This window comes from Catharus ustulatus, chromosome 8 (genome assembly GCF_009819885.2).
Source record: "Catharus ustulatus isolate bCatUst1 chromosome 8, bCatUst1.pri.v2, whole genome shotgun sequence".
Lineage (NCBI taxonomy): Eukaryota > Metazoa > Chordata > Aves > Passeriformes > Turdidae > Catharus > Catharus ustulatus.
In genome coordinates this window covers 15,370,783-15,396,568 of record NC_046228.1, presented here as the reverse complement: position 1 = coordinate 15,396,568, position 25,786 = coordinate 15,370,783, and the positions used below count along the sequence as shown (strand labels likewise).

Sequence of the window (25,786 nt, the reverse complement as noted above, 5' to 3'; positions counted from 1 at the left end):
CACTAGTTAGGCTTCCCAAAGTAAAAAGCTCAAGCTTTCTCCTCTTTGCTTTGATTTTTGATCAGTTTCCTAAGTGGAGAAAGGATTTCCTTTTCAATGACCTCTTCATTCACAATTCATCTTCACAGTCTATTTCTGTCATGGGCATTTGCCCATTTCTGGCCATGGGGCAGCTCAGTTTCCTCCTTCTCACATGCCTTCATACTCTTTGGTGACCTTGCTCTGCGTGTTCTTCCATGTGCATTAAAACTCGGCACAACACGAATTCAGAGCATGCTCTATCAGCAAGCACTGCTGGTGCTGCTCCTAAGCAGAAATGGTACTGTGTCCCTCACAAGACAAGCACTTTGTAAGGACTATCAGCTTTGATTTTGTGTTATTTTGAGCATGTTAAAACAAATTATCTGATCTAATGCGCGTATATTGTCCTGGATGCTTTGGCTGCTGACATCTACAGCCAGCCCTTTATATACTGCGCTACGGCGGTGTCTGTGCAGGTGAGCGAACCCATGTCTGGAGCGCAGCACTAACATGGCGGGCCAGGCCTTCCTTGGCTTATGAGTGTGTTGTGAGGGGCAGCAGCTCGGCCTGCCCCAGCCATTGGCGGCCATTGGCCCAAACACCCCCTCGGGCACAGGAAAGCACACAGCCACTCAAGGTAAGGACGGGCGGAGCGGCGGGGCGCTCCCACGGCCGCGCCACGTGCCCAAGGCGCACACCCAAGGAGCAGAAAGGCGAACGGGACAAGGATGAGCAGGAGCCAGGCAGCCGGACCTGCCGGCCCCGCCCCGCCCCCTGCCCCCATTGGGCCTCGTCGGCCGCCGTCCGCCCATCCCTCAGGTGAACGCGTATCCCTCCGCCGCGGCCGCCCCTCGGCCGGGCTCGCACTCGGCAGTCCCCGGATGGAAACTGTGATGGCGGCCGGCAGCGCCTCGCCGGGCGGTGGCGGTACCCGAGGTAACTCCGCGAGGGGCGTCGGGCGGGGAGGCCCCGCGCGGTGCGGGAGGGACGGCCCGGGGCGGCTCGCAGCGGAGCGGAGCGGGCAGGGGGCGCGAGCGGCCGCGGCGGGACGGGACGGTGCCCTGTGGTGAGGCTGAGACATGAAGTAGTCCGCAGCCGCCGGCTGCGGGAGGCTCGCGGGGCAGCGGGGCTGGGGGCGGGCGGGACCGCGGGGCGCGCCCGGGGCGGCGGAACCGGGCAGAAGCGGCCTCGTGTGCTGCCGCTGCCGAGCCAGCCGCGGTACCGTATCCCTCCGCCGGGCTACGCGCCGAGAGTCGCGGCCGCCCCGGGGCCGTGCGGGCGCCCCAGGCGGGCGGGGGCGGCGCTGCCGCGGGGCTCCCGAGGAGGAGCCGGGGACGGGCGCGCCTCGCTCGATGGTGGCAGCGCCCGCTGCTGTGCCCGCGGTCACACGGAGCTTCCGCGCTGCCACCGCCTCGTCGGCCGCCCCGCGCTTTGTCCCGGCGCTTACCGGCCGCGGCGGCCCCGCTGCTCCCCCGGCAGCCCCGGGCGGGCGGAGGCAGTGTCAGCCCGCAGGTGGGCCGGCGCTGGCCGCGTGCCGCCGCCGCGTTCAGCTGCTGAGTTTGTAAATGGCAGGTTCGCCCTGTGGTGTGAGCTCTGAGAGGGCTTCGGTGTTGGTTTGATTGTTTTGTTTTTTTCCATTTTATTTTTACTAAAGCACTGTTGTACTGGTTAGGTTGTATCTGACTGCTCCATCCCTCTGGGTTTCTTAAGGTCTAGTTTTTAACGTTCCTGTATGTCCAGGTCTTGGGAGGGATTAAGGCACCACTCTAAATTTGCAGGCACTTAGAATGGGATTGGACATGGTATATGCTTCAGTATAATTTTATTTACTTATTTAATAAAATTTAAATAAGTCTACATTTTTTTTTTTGCGAAATCTTGAAGATACTACCTGCTAGGATACCTATTTTGAATGTAATTCAAAATGGAAAAACTGTGAAGGTTATCTAATTTAGCAGCGTCTAACTCATATGTGTAATTTCTCACTAGGTCAAAGTATATAGCTAAAACTTTCTATGCTTTCTTTAAACAAAATGTGGACATACTGCAGCATTTTTAGGGGAAGAAAGTTGTAGCTGAGAGCCTCAAGTGATTACTTAGGCTTGTTCTTAGTGGTTCGGGGATTTTTTGAGTGAGAGTTAACTGTGGCACATGGTTATGTATTTTCAATGTTTGTACTCATTATAGCTGCATTTAAATCTTACTGTGAATGTAATATCGTGCCTCCTTCCCAGGCTTTTGCACAACTTCATAGAAACTTATAATTAACTCTTTGCCATTAAAATTTTTGATTGAGAAAAGATAAGTGCCTTTTGAGTTCAAGTTAAAATTTGATGGACAGAGATACCAGTCACGTGTTTCTATGCTGTTTTTAAGCTATTATGTGTTTATACTTCCCAGCTGTGAATGCCTCAGATGTAGTGGCAAAGCTAAGATGTGATAGACATCGTTGTATTGTGTATATATACAGTATTGGTGTTGCATTTAATGGTGTTCTATGGGAGAAAAGTTGGTTTATTTTTTTGTCTTCAATGTATTAAAAAATCGACATAATGTAAATCTGTGAGGGATTTGTGCTTTTCAGTTTATTCTTTCACTTACACGGTTTAAAATATCTTTCCTTTTGTTTCCAGAACTTTTTTTAGTATTTCTCCTGACTGTGGCCTTTTCTGAGTCTCGCATACTTACCTCTTCTTCTGTGTGTATGGAGAACAGTTGTTGAAGAATTGAAGTATTTTCTTAACATGTAAGTCAGACTTCTTTGAAAGTGGATGTTTAAAGATCCCTGGGATTAAAGAAAACACTTTTTAAAAAATTATTGTTTCAAGTAAATATTTTTATTTTTCATACTGCAGGAGCTTGTTGATAGTCGCATGCTACTCAAAAATGACAAACTTAAGTTTCAAGTTATTAGGTTAATTAATTAAATGAGATCTTGGATCGGGACACTTTGCCAAATGTAAATGCTGCCCAGTTGAGGACCACATTGGCTTGGTATTGAAAGCCTGGGCCTTGTTCTCTGCAGTAGTTTTTCCTCTTCTGATTTCTGTAGCTTTAATTGTAAACATATTTCAGGTTTCAGCGTCTGGCAGTACAACCTTTTAATCAGAAGAATGGGCAGCTACCATCAGGATGATGTATTGCATCATGCAACCTGTAATCTTTGTGTTGCACCTGTGTATTAAAGAAGTTGTTAAAGCAAACAAATCCACATAATTTTTAGTTACTTATTCTTTATGTGGAAGTTCAGCTTGCTTCTATTCAAATAAGGGATATACCATTGGCAAGAGAATGCATTTTAATGCAGTACATTTTTGGTGGAAATGGAATGTAAATGCACATGAGTTGTTATCTTCTCAAAGCTCAAAGTAGGGTAATGTCCCACGTGTTAATCTTTTGTGTGGAAGATGGGGGATTTGAGTTACAAGAAAAATAAGAATCCTGTACCCAAAGTGTTTCCATTTGGAGAGATCCTGAGGAGAGAGTGCATGTCTCTGTGGGGTTTTTTTTGGGGGTAGGATTTTTTTTTGCTTTTGGATTTCAGTTATATGGTTGAAGTCTTGCAGGTCTCATATCTCAAGAGCACAGTAAGTGAATTAACTTGATATTAGAGTCTGTGTATAGTGTTGAAGTCTGCTGTGTTTATTATTTTCAAGAATTGTGCAGAAGTGCGAGTATCTTCTCCAAAGGAATGCATTAAAGCATGTGGTTAAAATAAAATGTTTTGCTTTTCTTGCTACGTTACAAGAGCATGGACTTGAAAATTTTTCAGTCTCCAATTTTTTTGCCAGGTATTTGCATGTCTAATGCTAGATACTTCCTTCTCCCAGACTGTGGGAAAATATTTGAAAGACCTTAGGACCAATGCGTATGATGGCTTGGAGATCTAGAAGCAGCCCTTACACTTAGCCACAGTGAGGGAGAGGATGTGATCATTCTTTCAGTTTGAATGTGAGTAGATAAGATGATCTAAAGAGTTCCGAGTCTGTGTTGCTTCAGGGTGAGCATGAGAGTAGGGGAGAGAGAATCTCTAATCAGATTTCAGCTTACAATTTACTCACTTTTGATAGGAAAGAACAAAGTAACTTTGTGACTTGTACTATGGAAGAAGTTTTTTAGTAATAAGTGTTATACTAGTGAAGAAACAGTTCTTCCGTACTAGTGTTGCTTTTTCAGAATTGAAGTTAATTTTGCTGCTGTTCCAATTCTACTGATTCTGTGTCAACATTCTGTGCAGGATTCTATTCTTGTTCAAGCATAGGCTTGAGCTGCTATAAATTGTTGATGCAGCCTGTTATGGAAACACTGACATGGAATCTGTAGCGAGACAGTGATGCTGACCATAACTGTTTGAGCCTTTTAATCCATAGAGGGGTACTGTAGTCAGTCATGCACTGAAAATATTAACATGTACCCAGGAACATGCAATGAGAAACCTGAGAACATTTATCTGTTGACTGCTTCAGACTTGTGTGATACTAAAGGTAGGCATGTGAAAAATTCGTTGTAGGTCAGTATGATTGGTTTTTTGGTGTTGGTAAAGGTCATGTCACCATTAGTGAAGTAGGTCTTTTATCAGATTCTGATTTTTCTTTTATTCCTTTCTAAGCACAATAGTTACTAATAGAGTAGCACACTTGAGTAATAAAAATATCACATTCTGTAGATTGTGACTTGTTTTTAGTATTTCGGTTAGGTTCAGTTAGTGACCTATGTCACAAAGGAGTTTTTTTATTTGTGTGACATCCCAAATGAGTAATAAACATAGACTTCACTGAAAGTAGGTCTTCGGATTTCTTTATGCTTAGAGGGTGAGGGAGACTCAAAATTTGATGATGTGTATGTTTCAGTAGATATTCTTTAAAATATACTTTTCAAGTTTTATATATATTTTTTGAAAGAACCCCAAACAGTAAACCATCAAAAAGCCCCAACACAAAAAAAGGTTACAGTATAATTTTTTTGCCTCATCTTTTTTTTTTTTTTCAACCCTCAAGTAATATTATAAAAATTAACAACTTCAAATATTGGTGTATATTTTTTAGTGAATTGTAATAGGTGTTCTAATTGCATTAGTTTTAAAAGTAATTATTTGCTTTTCTTGTTTTTTAATTTCAGGAGAATGAAATGGGGAAGCTGTAGAGCTTTGAGAATAACTCAGCGCAGTTGTCTCATTTGCTGCCGGAAGTAAAACTAAATCTCAAGAATTCACATTAAGAAAAGTAAAACCTAAAATCATGTCATCTGAACAGGAACACTTTTTTTGTGACACAAATCAAATCAGTTTCTTAAAACACAATGCTATGAAGAATTTTGCTACAGACATTACTTTGAAAAAAGAACTGGTGAGTGATCCTTTAAGTATGACGATTCAACCAGCAATTTTAGATATCAATCTCACTTATGGACTAAAAAATGTGAAAATTGAGTTGCCCAAGGTGAACATTCCAAATGAAGTATTAATGAAACATGAAGTTGATAGGTTTAGAAAACTCTTTCAGTGTAAGCAGCAAACTGCAAGGAAGTCCTTAAGTTTAGAGAAAATAAGCGGAATCAATCTCAGTTGTTCAGAAGAAGGCCACTTGCAAATTAAACCAGAAGTGCAATTTGAAAAAGGATTGAAAGCTGCAGCAAAGATACTGAATTTCACTTGTACAAAGTGCAAGGATAACATTAGATACAGCCCGAATGACCTGCAGAAACATTTTCAGCTGTTACACTATGGTGAGTTGCCTTTGTATCCCTGTGAGATGTGCAACTTCTCAGCTAATGACTTTCAGTCATTTAAACAGCACAGACGCATCCATCGTAGCACTTTAGTAAAATGTGAGCTCTGTAATGATGAACAGATATACACTTTGTTGGCTTTGACAAAACACTTCATATCAAAGCATTGTATAAATGGACACTTCCAGTGTGAAAAATGTGGGTTTTCTACCTATGATGTGGGTACGTTTGTTCAGCACATTCACAAACATAAAGAGATTCCCTATAAATGTGGAAAATGCCATCAAGAAAACTTTACAGAAGAGGAGCTCCGAAATCATCTTCTTGTTCATACCAGTATGTTTTCCTTTGGTTGTCCTTGTTGCAGTTACAGCACATCACGAAAAGATTATCTTTTAAAACACATCATAGCTTTACACAGAGACCACTTCATTGCAAAAGAAAAACTGGAAAAGGATAAATATGAAAAAAGAGTGGTAAAGACTCCAGCAGGACTGAAACTTGTGTTAAGAAGGTATAAAATGGGAGCATCAAAAAAAATATTCTGGAGACGGAAGAAAATAAGTAGTGGAAGTGACAGTGCCGGGGAAGAAAATACACAAGTGCTAAGAAGTGTGAATAAAATTCAGACAAATGCTGAGGAGCTGAACCAGTGTATGAGAGATGTGGAAACAAATGAAGAGAAAGATCAAACTAAATTCACAGAAAAGCATCATTTTATGGGTGGAATGCTCTCTGCTACTGCTGCACAATACAATAAGGCAGATGATGGAACAAGTTATGGCCTGGGATTATTGAAGAACGCTGTTCATGGGCCAACAGTATTGATGGTTAAAAACAATAAAGTATTTGTTCCAGCGAATTACAGTGCTAAATTTATGGGCTTTAAAATGGTAGATGGAAAACAACATATTGTTATAAAATTACTACCTACAAGTAAGCAAAATGAGTATTTGTTGAGTCAGAAAGTTGATCCTGTTAAAGATGGTTCTGCAACTCCTTTGCTACAGACTGCTGATCCCTGTGGCTTGTCTTCAGGTGCTATACCACATGGAACTGATCAGTCAACCTTCAAGGACAATTGTGTTCATCTGTTAACCTCCCCTCCGTTTTGTCCTGCGCCTCATTCAGGAAATGCAAAAGTTGAAAGACAAAATAACTCCATATTTTATGGTAGGAGTGTTTCTGAAACTGTAGCACCTTCTAATATAGCTGTAGGAAAAAGTCCAAATTATTTACCAATGAAGCTGGACTCAACTGTGCCTCCACATGAAGAGGTAACAAAAGTTGGCACTCAAACTAGTATCTCATGGGAAAACTTTCGTCCTTCGAGTCATCCTCAGGTATTACCACCCACTATTACCAATACCCTTGATTATGACCCTATGGAAATGCCCTTCTTTCCTGAACTGAAAATGCAAAATGGTGGCCTGAATAATAGTAATGGAACTAATAATCTCTATTGTTCAACCTCAGTGGATTCATGTAATGAAGGGTTGTTGTCTTTTCACAACTATTCCAAAACGGACTCTTTGGAAAATCCATGTAGCATTTGGATGTCACCAGATGGCAGATACAAAGAATTTTGCAAAGGAGGTTCTTTTCAAAACAGTAGAAATGAACCTGCATCTTCGCATTCAGAATCGATGAAAGGTTTAAAAGCAGAGAAAGTTGTGTCAGCCGACTCAAATATTAATAAAACTTACAAACACATAAACACTAAGAATAACTGTGTGTCTTTCAAAAGCCAGTCTAAAGGTGGTGTTGACAGCGAGTGTTTTACAGAGGACAAGCATAATGGCCAACAGTATTTGGACACTAACATAGAGCAAGGCTTTCAGAACGTAGCTGAGAAATTCCAGGAAAATGCTTCTGATTGTGTTAACTCTTTTTTAATGCCTAAAATCACATCTGTTTTCTCATTGCAAAGTGAACAGGCGGGTAATTATTTATCGCCTGAGATAAACCAGTTGCTGCAAGATGTGTTAAAAGTAAAATCAACTTCTCAGCAAGAGTTCCACGGAAAGATGAATAACTGTGTCAAACTCCATTCTGATAAGCTGCTTTCTGGTCCTGAGACCAGGAATGCAACCTGCATGCGTTTAAAAAGCTCTGCAACTGCGTGTGGTTTTCAGAGGCCTCCTAACGTACACTTCCCTATATGTAAGAGAGAGTTGAACACAAGATGTAGCACAAATGAAGGTACTTGTTATGGGAGAGAAAGACAAACACCCAAAACATCACTTGATGCACAGGACGTGGACAGATTATCCAGAACTCTGGGTGCTGGTACATTGCTAAAAACTCCTACAGATGAGTTTACACAGCAGTTAGTAAAAGATAAAGTACTGTCTGCAGCTCAAAATCCTAGCAGCTTTTCACCAGTTTTGCCTGTTCTTCAGGAACAGAAGAAAGCCCTTTTTGTTCGGTCCCTTCCGTCACGATTTTTTGTTCCTTTCCACCTTTCTAACCAGTCTAGGCAACAAGTGGTTTCAGGAAAGTCTCTTCCGCCAACCAGTTCATCAGATGGGCATGTTACTAAAGGTGTACCTGCATCTTTTGTTTCAAATAAAGGACCTGGAATGATTCTGACTTTTAGTGGGACAGTTGGAACAGTTGCAAATGCCGCTAATGATAGTTCTCAGGTTTTAGGGGGAATTGCATCCAGAGAATTTGGGAAAATAACCATATCAGCTTCAGAAGTGAAGGGAAAAAATGGCAGTTTTAGAAATGTAAGAAGTTCTTGTAATGGTGAAGTATGTGGTACAGTAAATGACTCATTGAATAGTATGCCATTCAAAGCACCTCTTGTAATTACAAACTCATCAGAGTTGCCTGTGAAAGCAGCTTCTTCTGTGAAGGTGTTATCAGAGCACCAGGATGCTGTCTTTGGTTCTTTGGAGTCAGTAAAACAACAGGAAATTAAACAGGAACAACGTGTTTATGCACTTTCATCTGATGGACAGCAGGGAGCTTTTCTGAATTGTATGACACCAAACAAGCCTGTAGTTCATAAACAAATTCTTTTTCAGGATAATGCTCATCAAAATTGTCAACCAAAGAAAACTGGAGCCATGCAACAACAGCTTTTGCTGAAACTTAAGACTCCTACTTCAGATACACTGTCTGATAACACTCACTCAGTAAGCAACTCGGTGCCCTCACTACAGGTGGATAACTTGCAGTTCCTTACTCCTGCACTAGCACAGAAACAAACTAATCTTAGTTTTAATGATGCCTTAAACTTACCAGGTGGGTCAATGCCAGCAAATGCCTCTTTGGCAAGCTCTAATCCAGCATGTTGTGTTCCTCATGTAGAACCTGTTTATTCTGCTAAATCTGCAGGGACACAGTTGCAAAAATGTTCTGTTGAGAGTACGCAAGTAATAACTGCTACCAAGAGGAATAGCTCTCGTTGTCAGAAGTCCACATGGAGCACCCAAAACAGATCTGCAAAAGTAAAACCTAGTTTAAAACAAGCTGGGTCTAAAAGTTCAGGTGGGCAAAGAAAAAAGAATTTCAAACGTAAAAGGAAGGCTAGTTGCCCAGAACCTCCTAGAAAGAAAGCAATGTTGCACAGAAAGTGTAAGGAAAAGAATCAGGCTGAAATTGTTAACGAATCAGGTAGCCCTTACAAACCAAGGGCATCCAAAAAAACTGTGAGGACTTTGAAATTAATCCCTTTTAATTCTAACCAGCTTGTAAAATGCCCCCGGAGAAATCAACCAGTTGTTGTGCTTAATCATCCTGATGCAGATGTTCCAGAAGTTGTAAATGTAATGAAAACTATTGCTAAATTTAAGGGACATGTTCTTAAGGTTTTATTGTCAGAAAGAACTGTTGAAGCTCTTCTGCAGCCAAACTTCTGCAATCCTTCGGATGTAACTACTGATGATTTTTCTCAAAAAAGATACAGGACAATAAAACCCATTAACCCTGTAAAAGAAAGATTTGTCTTAAAATTGACACTGAAAAAGACTAGCAAAAATAATTACCAGATTGTGAAAACTACCTCTAATAATACCTTGAAAGCTAAGTTTAGCTGCTGGTTTTGTGGTAGAATATTTGACAATCAGGATAAGTGGGTAGGACATGGACAGAGGCATCTGATGGAGGCTACTCGAGGTTGGAATTCATTAAAGGAATGATTACCAGCAAAGAGAATCAATATCATTCATGAAAGTTAAAAAATCAGTTGCATTGGATACACAAGTCATTCTGTTTTGTATGTCAGTATTCTAACTGAGGTTGAAAAAGGATGCAAAGTGCTTGTGTTTTAAAAGGAAGAGTGTATTCCATATTGCCATCAGATTTGAGCACGATCAAAGAGCTTTGTGGTTTAAATAACTTGTAACTAACTGCAAATACAGTTCCATAAAAATATATATTATTTTTATTACTGCTATCATGCTATATTTTTGTTCTGTAGAATGAGTCTTCAGGGCTTTTGTTCTGTACATACTTAAAATCCTTAAACGTGTAAATATTTTTATACTTTCCAGTTACTTGGTATAATTCTTGCACAGAAATTGCACCCCTCCCCCCAGTTTTTCAGTTCTGTGCATGCACTACTAAAACCAATTTTTAAAATCTTTTCAAATACACACAGCTGATATCCTGAGATTTTTGTTATTTTCACTTATTAGCTCTTGATTTTGTTTTTCAGGGATTGAACACTATTATTAGCAAGTGCCTCAAAGATGTGAAGCAGTTTACATTATGTTGACTGTGTACCCATGGGTCCGTATAGGGCCATTTCCCCCAACAGTTTCATTTAAACAAAGCCATATGTGAATGCTTTAAGCTATATTGCTATGCACATGACACTTGTACTATTTCTGTGCAGTTTGTCTACTTTCTTAGTGAAGTATTTTTCATATAAATTAATAAAATGTATTATGATTGTGTTAATATGGTGAGTCAGAATAAAATCGATTGAAAATATACAGTATATATATTCATAATGTATATGGTGTTTAAGAATGGTGAACATTCCTAATCTGTATTGATTTTGTCATTATTAAATTTGCTATAACTTGTGTTTACAGCTTATGACTTTGAGCATTTATAGAAAATATTTATGTATTGCCACAAACCCTATAGGAAGGTCAGGATATGGGGAGGTGCAGAGCACCATTTTAGGCTTGTAATTGCATCGTATCTTTATTTCAGGTGGATGTAATTTGTCCCTATAATGACAATGTTTTCTGCTATTGCTTATTCAGTTATACTGCCTTTTGGGGCACCAGGGGTTTGGCAAAACCAAGGCTCGAGTTACTCTCCACTTATTTTACCAGCCAGTAGGGTAATGTTCTTAGGAGCCTGCTTACTTTCTACTTCCAGTTTTAGGGATAATGAAGAGACACTATGCTTTAAAGTTTTTAGTCTTTATATGAGGACATGTGAACAAAAGACCTTTTAACCATAGTGACTGAGGGTATACAGATGAAGGTCCTTATTTTCCACAGTAATTATGTCTTGAGGCTTTGTCCTCTGGATACTTAATTATCCTCTGTAGGCTGGAAGTTTCAGTCTTAGGTGGGATTGCTCTTACCATATGGCTGGCACCTTTTGCCCAAGTATGAAGGTATAAGCCAGCTTCCCAAAGTATTGATGGAAAAACTGTCAAAATAGAACAGTAGGCATGGAGAGGACTGGGGCATTTAAATCTTGGGGGGTTTAAATTGTATGCAAGCCCAGGTAGTTTTCTGTTACTGGTTCCTTAAGGTGAAAATGAAGATTGCTACCAATGAAACAGCAAGAGGTCATGGATGTCACAGGCATGTCACCACTAACCTGAATTCAACTTATGTTTTAAAAAGTGTTAAAATTACTTAAAAACCACTGTTTCTGTGATTAGATAAATTTTCTTGATATGTGTGTTGGCAGGAAGATCCACACTAGTCTTGCAGCTGGTGAGTTATGTATGGGAGTCAACTGAAAAAGTAAAGGCAGTGTAGTTTGGTGAATAAATATACAGTTGGTATGTGTTGTGTATCTAAACTGGATCATTTTGTGCTGCACAGTGGGCTTGAGCTCTGATCTTAATTTGGCTAGCAACTTTGAAGAAGACCAGTGTAGTGCTGAGGAAGCAGGTTGGAAAGAAACAGCATTAGGAAAGGACAAAAAACGTATTAAGGTTTTTTGACTAGAAGGATCTGTTGTCTGCCTCAGCTTGCTCTTCTGTAATCTGAAATTGAACCTGTGAATTTTGGACGTTGCCTTTGCCTGTGGAAGAAATGTATGTGAAGTTTGTTTCTAAACCTACTTGGTGCAATTTCAGCAAGAATGACCAGTTTTTATTAAAATTTTTTTATTAAAATTGAGATGGAAGTTCTTCTGTAGCATTAGGTGGTTTTCTCTGTATTGATGAATCATGAGAGTCACAACTGTCACTGAAATTTTTTTCTAACTAATTTGTTTTTGTATTAATTTGTACCTTAAATGGTGCTGTGAAAACATTGTAAAGCTAGGAAATGTTGAAATAAGGTTGCTTTATACGATCTTAATTGGCATGCGTCACTTTTTCCATGGACATCCATCTCATCCATCTCATTACCTCTCCCTCCTGGGTAGTGGTTCAATATTTTATTTCCCCACCCTTAATTAGGTGCTCGTATTTAGTGCAGGTTGCTCAATTACTGTTCTAAATATATAATTTTATTCTTACTGCCTTTTCTGTAGTATGTTGTTTGAGGTCCTTAAGAGTTCGGTATTTCTGCAGATCAGGTTTCAGAAAATCTCAAGAGGGACTTCACTGAAATGAAGATCACAATTAATTACCATCAGGAGCAAATTTGGTTGAAGTTACCTGACCTGTGTCATAGTAGATGGTGCAGTAGAAGATGCAGGGACAGTATGTTCAGTTCTTCAGTGAAACATTCAACTACTTTAAGTGTATGAAGCCACCTTTTTACTGGCCAACTCCTGCAATGCTGGTGCATTTCTCAGCATTTGCAGTAAATGGGATAAGGTATCTTACAAATTTCCTACAAACCACAGTTTTTCATTACACAGCTACAGTTTATCTCTGAAGTATTGCATGAACCAAGTGAAACAACTAAGTCCATATAGAAAAATATTCAATGATTGTATACTTAATGCTTGTATTGTAAGGGATATAGCTGATGTGACAAGGTTGCACGAGTAACTTGGAGTATCTTGATTTTGAGTGCTTGATTTGGTAACCATAACATTTAAAAATAGCTTGTAACATTGAACATGGCAAGATAAACCTTAAATTGATTATATTGTTTTGGGACATAAAAAGAGAAGTGCAAGCACAAGGTCATCAACTGTACAGTATCTGTGTTCGACCTTGAAGAGGCCTAAAATTTATCCCATTGTGTATTCTTGGCAAGATGTGTGTATTCATCAGTAATTCATGGTGCCCTTACTCAGTGATTCCAGTGCTTTAGCAGAAATTTGTTACAGAGCAGTTGTTATGGGAGACTTTTATTATTTTTTTTTTAATTGACAGCACTTCCTAATGTTTGCTGCTGATGCTGTTGATTGAACGAAGAATGTCGTTTTATAACTTGTGTGTCTGAACACCTGGATTTTTAAGAATGCAAGTTCTTACTCCTTTCATGGAGCAATATTGTCAGGAATGATCTGTAGTGCTGTCAGGTAGGCAGACAACACTTCTCCTTTGTACATTATTAAATATGACACTTTGCCCTAAGTTCTCAGACAAAAGAATTAGTTCATTTTTAGTTCTAGGTTAAGGGTGTTTTTTTTGTGTGTGTTTCTTTGGTGTGTGGGGTTTTTTGTTGTTTTGTTTTAGCTATTCAGTGAATGACAATTTTATGGAAGGGAAATTAGCTAACAATATCACAATATCAAAGATGAGGGGAGAGGTGAGTTGCTGTGTCTGTCAGGTCAGACTTGATATACCTGTTACCTGATGCATACACATGGTGGCATTAAGATGACTGCTGCCACTGCAACGGCCACACCAAGTCACCATTTCCTACATTCTGTAATGGCTTTTCAGTCCACAGCACTGAGGTTTTTAACACAGCAGGCTTCATCCTGAGTGCCAATTTACATCCAGAATGTAGGAAATGGTAACTTGGTACAGTCCTATACCTGAAACGTGTTTAAACCTTCTCCAGCTAAAACTGTGTTTCAAAATATGTCTGCACCCTAGTCCAAGCTATAACAGATCTGGTTTGGTTATGGAAAGCAGAGTAACCAGCCTGCTTCCTTTGTTCCTGTACAAAACACCAAGTCTAGTAAGTAGGTGATAACATACTGGTGTGTTTCTGCCTGTGTTTTTGGGAGGAAGGGGGTTTGTTCCCCCATGGAGCCTTACTGTGTGCCTAAGAAGTTCTCATTTCAGCCTGATTGGATTATTTTGTGGAATATTGTGTTGCCTGTTAGCTCCCTGCCTTGTTTTGTTGTCAAAACAATAAGGTAGTCCTATAATCATGTAGAACATGGATAAAAAGTAAGGTAAGCTTTGAGGGTGAAGGTAACTGGCCTGTTAATCTAGAGCATATTTGTTATTTGTAGGTCAGCCACAATATTACATGTAGTGCTGAGCACTTAGAGCTCAGGAGCAGCAGTGCTTTAAAGTGCTCAGTGCTAATTACCTTAAAAAAGTGGTACCTAGTCTCTTGTATGAAATACACTTGAATTTCCCTTGTTCATACTGTTTTTTTCCCCCCAGTTCTAGAATGATGGAGATACTGCACACTTAGCTTGGAAAGAATGAAGAACCTAGAGATTTTGAGGAGGAACACAGAAAGGTTAGCAGACAGACAGTTAGTACCAAGTTTAAATACTATGCAGTACATGAGTGAAAGGCAAGGACTACATGAAGCAAAGGAAGTTAAATACTCAGTGGCTACTTTTTCACAGAGTTCTTCCATTGTGAGTATTGCTTGAAATAACTTCTAAAGTGATGCTTAAAGTAGCTAAATAATATAAAAGTACACATATAGAAGGAGTAAATTGAGCTTGAAGACACTGCTAACTTTTTGTTAATTTTGACACCTTGACTTGGCAATTTTAATGTTCAAAATATTTCAGTAGTATTAATCATAGTATTAATATAAAACCAATACTATCTGAGCAATATACTAGACATAGCCCTTATGTAGTACTGTAAATGGTCTGTCATAGATAGGCTTTTGTGCAGTCTGTACACATTGTTTCTTACTAGCCAGTGTCTTCCAACATTACATTTGGGTAAGTATTGCCTGTGTCGCAGAGGGAAGAAGCTGAGATGCCTCAAGGTATGTAGGTAGCCATGTGCTGAGCACTGTATTGGCATACAGTTCTTTCTAGAAGACAGGTGCATGACTTCAGAAGCAACTGATCAAAAGCACAAGAAGGTAATTGCAGAATACAGCTACACTATGGCCCAGAGTGAGTTGCTTGACTCTGTCTTGTCTTCAATGCCTTGAATATAGTCCTAGAGAACACTGCCTAGTTTGGAACAAAAAAGAACAAACTAGGTGTGTATAAAGTGCCAATTTTGTAAAATACCTCTAAGATGGATGAGTCGTCAGGTCCAGTGAAATCACACACTGCTAGAACTAGTTAACAATTGCTCCTAAAAGATTTTAATTGATGCAATTTATACATTCATCAAATTAATTTTCACCACTTGAACGTTTGTGGAAGTTAACTTTGTTCACAATAATACAGTAAGTAAACCACTGTGATAGAACAGGCTATCACATAAAAAAGTGGGGTTTTTTGTGTGTGTGTCTCCATAAACAGTAATTCAGCAAGAACTGAGTGGGTAATTAGTTTAGCAATGATGCAGCGCACCTGGGTCACCAGTAGGCAATTTGAAGACAAAAGATTTGAGAGTCATTAAGCCAAATTATGTGAGTGTGTGTATATATATATGAAGGAGCACATACAAATATATACATTAAAACATCAACGCTAGTGACGATGCTTTCTTGCTGGAAGGGTGCTAAGAAATGCAGTCCAGCAAAGTCTACATACACTATTGAGCTTACAGGATTTTTAAATTTTATTTGTACATTTGAAAATACAAACAAAAATATCTGGGTGAAGCTGAGGGGAAGTACAACACATGTCCATAAATCTAAAACATTCAGGTGGATTTATTGCCACTAATCACAAAGTACAGTTCTATTTTCAACTTGTGCACAGTGGAATATTAAGTCAAGTTGCTCTAATTTCTGGGGCTGTGCACTTTACAAAGAAATTGCTGAAAACAGTGATAATGTGGTAAACATAAATTGATAGAGTAGATCACTGTGGGTATTCTCATTTGTAAAACAAAAATGTCCTTTAAGAAATCTATTTTCAAATAGAAGTCAGAGGACCAGGCTGTGGTATGCAGTTGTTCTTCCTGTGACTTTGGATACCTGTGTTGTCACAGATGACGGTGTATCTGCTTTGGCTTCATGTGTTAAATGTGAACACGTTCCTGATAAAAGTGACATGGGGCTGAACTCTACGAAATGCATTTCTTACTACTCTGTTGGTGCTCTTGAAGAGTGTCTCCCATCATTTTGGATTTTCTTCTTTTAATACCCTGTCCATGTCTTGGTATGTTGAAAGAAATGATTAAAGAGGTCTTCATTTTAGCAGTTCAGTTTGATTAAGAAACTCTTACAATATGTTTCAGTTTTGTTGAGTCTTTTGTGTTGTTTTGGCTGTCAATTAGAACCAGGGAGGTGCGTTGATGATTCTCAACTATTTCAGCAACACTGTCAAAGCGCTGGATAAAGAAAACAAAATAATTAGTGCTGACTTCCTTTAATGCTATAATATTGATAGTAATCACTGCATCTTTTAATCTTTGCTTCTCATGTAATTGAAGAGAGTTAAGCTACTTGTTACCGATGGGTTGCCTTTCAGTGAGAGCACTTCTGATTTTAGTCATAAACAGATTTGATTTAGAGAACAGAAGACCTTACAGGCACCAGCTGTCTCCTCCTTTCCATTTGTGATTGCCACCTCCACAAACTGAACCACTGATTTTGCTGTGGGCCATAGTGAACTGACATTTTGTTTTACCTTACTGTAGTAGGCTGCTCAGAAGCTGTGGCAGATGTGGTTCAGCCACCACAGAGGGAAGGCTACGTCCAGGAGTAACAGGCAGCCATCTATGAGAACTGTTCTGGTTATGCGGTTTTAATATTTGTCACTGTAAATTAGTATCTAGAATCTGCTAGGTCTATTGCTTTTCCTTTTGGACTTTAGTCAAATAAAGACTTTGGACTATCTATTTATCCTGAGGTCATTTTTCACCCTTTGTTGAAGACCAGGTGAGCTCCAGGCTATTACACTTTCTCTGATCTCAAAACTCATGCCTGGGAGGCAGATAATTAGTCTATGTCAAGCCTAATTTCACACTGCTGAAAAACCTACTCTATGCAGTGATAAACTGTTTTTATTGGAATTTGTGTTCCAAGTTTCTGTTTTGCTATCAGAGTAGTTATCTCTGTGGTAGAGCAGATAACCAGTAATAATTTCACTTTTTCCAGAGCTAAAGTTTAATATTTTCTTTATGTGAAAACAGTATTAACAGTAATAGCAATCTCATTTTTGATAGTGTTGGGGGGTTTTGTTTGTTTTTTGAGCATGGCTGTTCTTCCTTTGCAATTTTCCAAGAAACATAATTAGAGTCTTAGATAGAAGGTAAGTGGAGGACCATGAACAGTCAGAAAATTTATCTAGCAGCTGCAGCTCTTATCCTTTTAACTTTTTTTAAACAGCTCCATGAGTATGTTTTCAATTTGATCTGTGTTTTTAGTTACAGTGTACAGGAGCTGTTACAACACTGTTTTCTCTAGCTTGACAGATCAGTCATTATAAAAGGTATATTTTTATCTTCATACATGAAGAATCTTTTTGGTTATAGGGCAATATATCTTATTCCTTGCTTATTAAATGTATATAATTGAAAACTGTTAGGAAAAATACCCCCACATCATCTCACCTCTTCACCACTTTTTTCTCTGCCCAGAGCATATTGTCTTGTTGATTCAATAAATCGTATAGGAACGTTGTACACTCTCCTGTTGTAAAACACAACCAGTGTATATGGTTGCCGTGAGTCCTGTCCAGAACTCTTCCTTATTAGAAAAGATCCATCCTAAAGAGAGAAAAGTAGTCAGTGCATTTGGCTCATTTCTTTCCAACAACTTAGTTTGGTTTTGGCTTAATATTTTAATTTATATTAGCATGAAACCCTTTTTTCCCATCAGAAAAACAATACCAGCAGATGAAAAGTAGCATGTATTCCTGCTAACAGCATCTTGCAAAGGTATCATTTAATAATCACCTTTGCTGTTGCCTGTTCTCTCTCAACCAGAGAGAAAATGACGAAATAAATACCCAGTGGCAGCCATCTGTTGGGGTCCACAGATTGTTAGGGAATAGTTCCTATCAGTGACAGTACGTAGGCAAGAAAGCAGGGAGAGGTGGAGGTACCATTTCTGCAGAGCTGTAGAAAGGAGCTCACCACAGTCAAGCACCTGCACTCCTGACCATGAAGCCCTGTGCTCACTAACCCACAGTAGCCTTCACCTGGTGGTAGCCCCCATGCTCTGCCCTTTTTCCTGCTCTGTGGACTTAGGCAAGAGTGGAAATGTACTTCATGCTGAGGATGCAACTCTATACATGCTCCTCTTCCCTCCTGTGACACTAGATTTTGTACAGAGAGAATATTAAATTTTCCAAATGCCTAAATGTACAGTGTTGCCATACTTAGCAACACCAGGCTTTCCAAATAGCTGTTTTCACATGAGCCACTGGACAGTGGTGGAGACCACTTTAAAGCCACTGGGATTTGCACTTCTTTTAAGCAGGTGTGCATGAGGTAGATGATCTTCGTCAGCTCTCTGGTCTGTAATAGCCTTCTCTGCAGTGCTTTGGTCTTTGAGTTACACTAACGCAACTTTGTGTTGTAGTGAAAGCCAGTGTTAGCTAATGTCACCACAGTAATTGCAGGTTTGACAGTACTTGCATGACACAGTAGTTCTGACCTGTTCACAAAGCCACTGATGATCTTTGAATTCTTCTGGTTGTCTTTTAAATTTATTTATTTTTCTAAGTTTTGGGGTTTTTTCCCCCATAATATAGACATTTTTTAAAATTACCTACCTTGTTTGATCGGTACAATGCATCTTCTGCCATTTTCCTATCACAGGTAGCAGCATACCATACTTTATTGTGAACACCAGCATCCTAAAAAGAGAAGAACACTATTTCATCTGTAAAATAACAATGATAATAATAAAGAATATGGCCTGTAGGGGAGTTACTGCTAAATAATGACAGCTATGAAGAACTAAAGTGCAGAAAACACAGAGTTTAAAAAAGTTTTTGCTGGGAGTTCACAGTTTTAGTTGGATAGAGGTAGGGCAAAGGCAAACTGGAGTGTCAAAACAGTGGTAACAAATTTGTGATAGAAAGCTGATAAATGACAAAAGAGTGATGCCTTGAGGAAAGCAGTCAGGTTCAACTTTTAAAGATGGATATTTTTAAACACAAAAGCTATTTGAATTAAAGAGGAATAAATGTTGAGGAATAAATAGACAATTTAAATGCTGCTCAGTTGTGGGCATGAAGTGCTTGGATTTGGCTGGTGTCTAAGCTTTGAAAATGAAGTTTCCCATATACTTAACACTATTTATGAACACAATCATGATAGTCTCCACCTGGACAGCATGAAGGTTGGGTAAGTTTTTGCTCCAGCTTTACAGTAACAAGCTTAATGATAAAATGAATTTTCACACAGGCTTGTAACCTCTGTACAAAACAGATAAAAGGTTGCACATTATAACTGAGTTGATCTAGCTGACTTACTGCTGCCAGAAAGGGAATGTCTTGGCTTCTCCTTTGTGCTCATTTTGTTGCTCATCTGATCCCATGGTGAGATAATTCACTTTATTAATCTTGCAGGGAAAAAAAATCAAAACAACTTTCCTTTTTTGTTTTGTCTTTTTTCCTGTTTGACTGCCAAGCTGATTTTCTGTCAGTTTAATGACTTGGCTCAACCTGATCAGGAAGGAACAGCAGAGAAGCTGGGAGGGGTGCTGACAGTGAGGAGAGAGCAGACCCTCAATTTTGAGGGCATTGCACTAAATTCTGGCTGGCTGAAGCAATAACATATAATTTTACGTTCAAAAATTTCCCATGTATTTCTCCAGCCACACTATTCATTGGAAAAAGAAAGGGTGAGAGGAATTGCAAATATGGAAGGTACTTGGCCACATAGAGAATGAATCCAGTGAACAAACCTTTTTTCAACAAAAGAAGGAATCAAGGGGTCCCAGACCTTCTACCAGTATTCTGTGGCCTATAATGCAGAAGCAGACAGCTGCTGCAAACATTTGGATGGGAACCAAGCAGAGTGAATGTCATGGGAATGAATGACATCTGTGAGCACCTGTATTGTGCAGGATGCTGCAGCAAATGACACCACTGTATATATGCCGGGAAAATAACACTAGCACCTAAATTTTTTAACAAAATGGATCTTTTGTTAAGCTCTGTTTCTGCCCATGGCTGTTACATAAAGCTGATTACGTAGTCTTCTGGATTGCTTATTTGAAAGTAATTTTTATAATAAATATCTAGTCTGACATACAGTTAAAATTTTTCCAGAACTTCAAATCCTTTGGGTTCTTCACTGTTATATTATCTTTGTCATGTCAGACTTTAGAACACTTTCTGTTACTGGCTCTGCATGATGGAGCCTTTGTTTTACACTCAACAAAACTATTTTTATCTTGTTTGTGACTACTAGGCTTATAAGAATGGTTTTTTGCATTTTGTAGTCTCCCTTCATTCAAAATGAGAGTAAGGGGAATAGCACTGAAATGAAAATAACCTTGCATTTGCTTAGATCGTTCAAAGCCTAATGCTGCAACAAAACATATAAAAAAAAGAATTGGCCATAAACCTGACAGCATTAACTGTAATGAGAAGAATCTGTTTAAAGGAACAGGAAGGAGTTGGACTTGGGAGAGACTAAAACACGTAGGGGAGGCATTGCAGCATCACTGTATTTGCTTACTGTACTATTTTTTTCCTGTACACAATTTGTACAGCTATAAGTTAGAAAAAAGGAGGCAATTAAAAACTCTTCATAGCCATCTATATCAAAGACTAGACTTAAGTACATCACCATGGATTTCTTTGTTTCAATGATGTTGAAAATATGAACTGAAGAGTCAGGAAGACATGAAAATAAAGTTTTTTGTGATTGGTAGAGTGCCAAGATACAATATAATACTACAATTTGTTAAACCTCTCCTATACTATACGTTCTAAGCATATTTTAATGAAAGCTAACATTCAGATTATTTGTGCTACAGAAAAGCCTCATTGCAAAAGGGGGCATAGAAGCCCCCTTTCGGAGGAGGAGTGTCATTTTCTTTTGAAAGGGGATAGGAGTGGAAATACTATTTTAAAGTAAAGGATAAGGAGATTTCTGTTATAGGAATTTAGCTAATATTGTACCTGGTCTGCAGAACTTGAAAGAGGTGAAGTGCTCCTGGGAGGGGAAGCACCCAAAGAATGGTTTGCAGCTTCTGGCACTTCTAGAAAAGAAAAAGAACAAAGTGTAAGTTTTCAAAATATTTTTGCTGACATATGTAATGTCAAGATGTAAGAAATTGATTTGTTACAAGGACTTTGGAAGATCTGGAAACACTTGACCTTTGATATCACTCAGGAAAGCTTTTTTTTCCTAATGGAAATGGATGGGGCCTATGTAAGTGCTGGGACAGTTGCCTGCCCAAAAGGTAGCCTTGCTTATGAAGAGAAAAACAGTCTGGATAACACTTCTGTTATTAGCTAAAAGTAGAATACAGGAAAAAAACCTCTTCTACCACCAAAGTGAATGAATGTAGCAATAGATAAGAAAATGTAGGAACACGATGCAAACAATGCTCAGTCCAGTGTGATAAGCAGGGAGTCAGGAAAATGAATGTATTTCAGAGACAATTATTTATCAATTTAGACTACCTGAATTGTTTGTATGCACATGCAAGAAGTTCAGGCAGCTAAATGGAGAAGCAAAATTAATAAAAAACATTACGATGCTTAATTATAATTAGAATAACAAAGCATAGTTGAAAATAGTTACTAGGGCTGAAATACAGATTTAAGAGTTTAAGAAATCAGAAGCAAAATGTTGAGTAGTGTTGCATAGTAATGATATGATAGAAATAAGTATGGATAATTGCTTTCTGGTAGAACAGAATTTGGTCCAAGAGTACAGGCGTCTGCTATAGATACTTGTGAACATAGCTGGATGCAAAGTAATATACTGGAGCAGATCATTGTAGGAAGTTGAGTGATACTTATTTTGTTATTATGGGAGGCTTTTTTCTTGTGTTTTAGTTATTGAGGAAACAAATGCTACTGTTTCTGGATATGGTGCTCTGCAGACAGCATTGTGAAATCTTCACTAATAAAATTCTGATTTAGATATTGGTTTAGAAAACAATAAGAATGTTATAGACAAGACCACACAGTGATCAGAATTTAAAAATTCAGTTGGACTGGAGAGCTCAAAGACAATTGTGTGAAGTACATTTAGAACTTCTTTTGTAGTAGGGATGCAACTGTCTGGAAGTTGCATCCCAAATGGAGGGGAGACATTGTAGGGAGAAATTCCAGCTCTCAATGAATTAATAATCATCTGAAGAAGGCTATTCAATATTATGGATTTTGGTTTTTCTGTAAAATTTTGACTGACTGGCTGTTGAAGCTACAGCTGAAAGTAGATCGTATGAATAAAGCAAGAACTGCCAGAAATCAGATTAATGAATTAGACTTGACAAAAGGATATTAAAATAAGTAATGAAAGATGTCTTGGCTGTATATAAAAAAGTAAAAAGAGATGGGGCTTTATGCAATAAGAATTTTATTGATTTAAAAAATACTCTAGATGCTAAACAAACAGTTCTGGCACAGAAATGGAAATTTCCACGTTCAAATTGGAAGCAGAGCTTAAATAACTTTAGAACAATTGAACTGATGGACCTAGATAATCTTTACCTGGGAAATTTTAAAAACTGGCATGTGAAATTCAGGGGTGGTAACAGTTATTTTATGTAATTTTCAAGTCAGGATGGTACCAAATGATTAAAGAATACATATATAGTTGCTATACCTAAAGTGGAAAAAGTGACTTGAGCATCTACAGGGCTTTTTGTCTGATTCCACAGAACACAAGGCCCTAGGAGAGAATATGAAGGAAATAACATCAAGATTTGAAAGTAAAGGTACAACTAGCAAGAGAAAATCTTAATCTTAGCCAAGCAGATAAAATGTTACAGCTCTTTCATAAAATAACAGAGTTCTACAAAGAGGGAATGTGGCACTGTACTTAATCTGGACTTCAGAGGAGCATTTGACACTGTGCCACAGGGGAAATAAATACTTTCAATGACAAAGATGGAAATTAGCTCTAAGCCTGTATGGGGACAAAGAAGAGATGGCAAGTTATGCTGAAGGGACATTAGTGATTATGGGACTAGTGGTATGTTTTACAAAGTTGTTACTGGACCTGGCACAGAATAGGATTATGTTAAAGAAAGTTTACTAATTGGAGCATCATTTAGCACCACATGGTGTTGAAGAATAGGTACAGTTCCAGAAGTAGTAAGAATTTATGCTTCAAGTTGAAGCACATCAGTTGTGTGACAGGAGCAGACAAACCTGAGTGCATCAGTCAGGAGCATTAATGTGAACCATATTCTACTTCCTCAGCACAGGAGATATAATTGCTACACGCATCAAGCAAATGTTTCCAGGAAAGAGATACACTAAGAACAGCATGTAAATTTAAGCTACACAAAATGCAGATTTCTATGTGCCATTCTCACCATCTGTTTACAGTGGAAAAGATTTGTTCAGACTGAATAGGTACAGTAAAGGGCTTACAGGAAGGTCAGACAAGTGTCTGCTAACAAGCAACTAGAAAAATGTTAAATCTAATTTACACTTCTGTACAAAGAGGGTTTATACATATATTACCTAATTTGTTTTTAGCTGTGGACTGAAACAAAGTCCATCTTGGAAAGCACTACTTAGAGAAGAGCTTTAGCATTTGCTATTATAAAAATACCTTATTTTTTCCTTCTGTAGAATAAGAACAAATTGAATGCAATAATAATCTGTCTTCCAGGCAACAGAAGCCTGGAGCAGCCCAGAAATGTAATATTTAAAATTCTTCTGTGACAAGGAAGATCAATGGAATCTTTATTATAATGGGAAATGACCCAAACTGCCTTTGCTAGAAATTTTCAGTATTCATAAATGTAAATTAAGCACCCATTTTCCATCAATAATCCTGAGATACTCTCTTAATTTTACTAGCTGAGCTAAGATCCTGGATGCTTGACCTCCTCTTTGTATGCATTATGGGTACATTAACTCCAAATTAATTAATATGCAAGGTATTTTGAAATAATTTTAATTCAAAGATTAATTTGAAACTACAAGTTAATCACATTTTAATTCAAAAACTGAATTATACTTACTTGGCAGAATTGAGGACTTTTGGAGCATAGGCCTGAAATAAATGTCGAGAGATTACAGAAAGGTCTGAGAAGATGTACCCAGTCCTGGTAATACGAAAATTCAGTGTTTGAAGCATGCAGTGGTAGAATGTGTTCCATCTCACTCATTTGTTCATTGAGAAACATGGGTCTGATACAGATATTTAATAAAAATGATATCCCATCCCACTGGTAGGAATTTGAACAAGTTTTAAATCTCCATCACCTTATTACAGATTATATCCCCTCATGCTTTTTGATGATCGTTATAGTATTTGTATGAATTCATTTGCCATGCTTTATTTTTTCGTTACTGTGAGCTCTGAAAAAGCAACAAGAAGGCTCCAGTAAAGAGTGCTCCGCTCTGAGCCTCTCACAGCTGGTGCAGTGAAATATTCCAAAGAGGATGGAAAGGGATCTTACTTTTGGGCACCACTTGGAAGGGGGGGAAGTGGAAGTCCCTGGTTGGAACTGCGCCGTCGTTCTGGTACCATAGGCTTTTCTGCAGTTTGGGAAAATAAACGGTAGAGTCAAGGTTTCTTCAGAAATATTATCCCAGATTAGGGAGTCCCAGTTGGTGAAGGAGGGTTTCTTTTGCTATAAATTTGTTTTTTTCCTTACATGGCAGCCTGCCATCGTGCTGCTTTTTTGGTTAACTAATTCTAGGCAAATATCTGTGCTATGGATGCCTGCAGGGCTCCGTGACATGGAGGGAGGGCGCTGGGACCGGCTGCCTGCAGGAGCTGGGCTGGGCTGGGCTGGCTGGAGCATCCCAGCCTGGAGCTGGGCAGCAGCTCCTGCTGAGCTCTGCCTGGAGGAACCGCCGCCTCACACAGACACAGACACACAGACACAGAGCCACACACAGATACACACACACAGACAGACACACAGACACACACACACAGACACGAGATGGATTTCCCGCCTGTGCCAGAGACAGGCTCTTGCCAGGAGCCGGCTCCACGAGAGATGGTTCTGGCTGAGTTCAGAACCTGTCCCTCCCTTCCCCGTTCTCCACTTCCAGGGCTACATGGGCAGTCTGCTGGTCCATTACTGTCCTACATTACCCCGTCAGTAACCTCAGCAGTTTTACTGAGACTGCTGTCAGAGAACAATGGCATTCAGTGCAACTGAGGCTGCCCAGATCCAGTTTGAAACTGCTAAAACCAAACACCCCTCAAAAACCTACAGTAAGATGAATGTGGTGTTGTTTGTTTCATGCTTTTAGTTTTCAAAAAAAAAATCAGATAATTTTTTTAACTTTTTCACAGCAGTAGCTATAATTTACCTTCATTTGCAGTTAAGGTCTCTCTGGAAGGTAAACACGGTTTCTGCAGTAAAAGAAGGACAACCAACTATTAACTGGCACGTCACTTTTAGAGCAAATGTTCATCGTGTATACATTTTGTGACATAGCTTAGAATTGACAACATCCTAGAAGAATTAGAAGGCAGGGACTTAGCTTATAGCCACTCTGTGAAGAGCCTCTAGTTGTATGACCTTAAAGTTTGGGATTTTGC

The 25,786-nt window shown here is 39.1% G+C and overlaps 2 protein-coding genes across 5 annotated transcripts in view; one reads left to right on the top strand and one right to left on the bottom strand.

Moving 5' to 3' along the window:
- Positions 1-876: 876 nt before the first annotated feature.
- Positions 877-10,795, top strand: ZNF518A (zinc finger protein 518A). Its single transcript, XM_033066638.1, has 3 exons — positions 877-957; positions 2,655-2,767; positions 5,140-10,795. The coding sequence occupies exon 3, from the start codon at positions 5,259-5,261 to the stop codon at positions 9,894-9,896; it is 4,638 nt and encodes a 1,545-aa protein (XP_032922529.1). The 5' UTR covers positions 877-957; positions 2,655-2,767; positions 5,140-5,258; the 3' UTR covers positions 9,897-10,795.
- Positions 10,796-15,718: 4,923 nt separating this feature from the next.
- BLNK (B cell linker) overlaps positions 15,719-25,786 on the bottom strand; it is a 93,172-nt gene continuing 83,104 nt past the window's right edge. For 3 of the 4 annotated variants that reach the window (XM_033066631.1, XM_033066630.1, XM_033066632.1), the window contains 7 exons: positions 25,555-25,597; positions 24,687-24,765; positions 24,246-24,277; positions 21,214-21,293; positions 18,850-18,933; positions 17,684-17,839; positions 15,719-16,459 (listed from right to left, as the gene is read on the bottom strand). In XM_033066631.1, the coding sequence (XP_032922522.1) occupies positions 16,340-16,459; positions 17,684-17,839; positions 18,850-18,933; positions 21,214-21,293; positions 24,246-24,277; positions 24,687-24,765; positions 25,555-25,597 (594 nt within the window). In that variant the 3' untranslated portion in view covers positions 15,719-16,339. Of the gene's footprint in view, positions 16,460-17,683; positions 17,840-18,849; positions 18,934-21,213; positions 21,294-22,671; positions 22,940-24,245; positions 24,278-24,686; positions 24,766-25,554; positions 25,598-25,786 lie in introns of those variants that run through there. The other variant, XM_033066633.2, reaches the window with a different exon arrangement.

What these genes read in the sequence shown, in the direction of transcription:
- ZNF518A (XM_033066638.1), top strand. Translation starts at nt 5,259, where the DNA reads ATGTCATCTGAACAGGAACACTTTTTTTGTGACACAAATCAAATCAGT.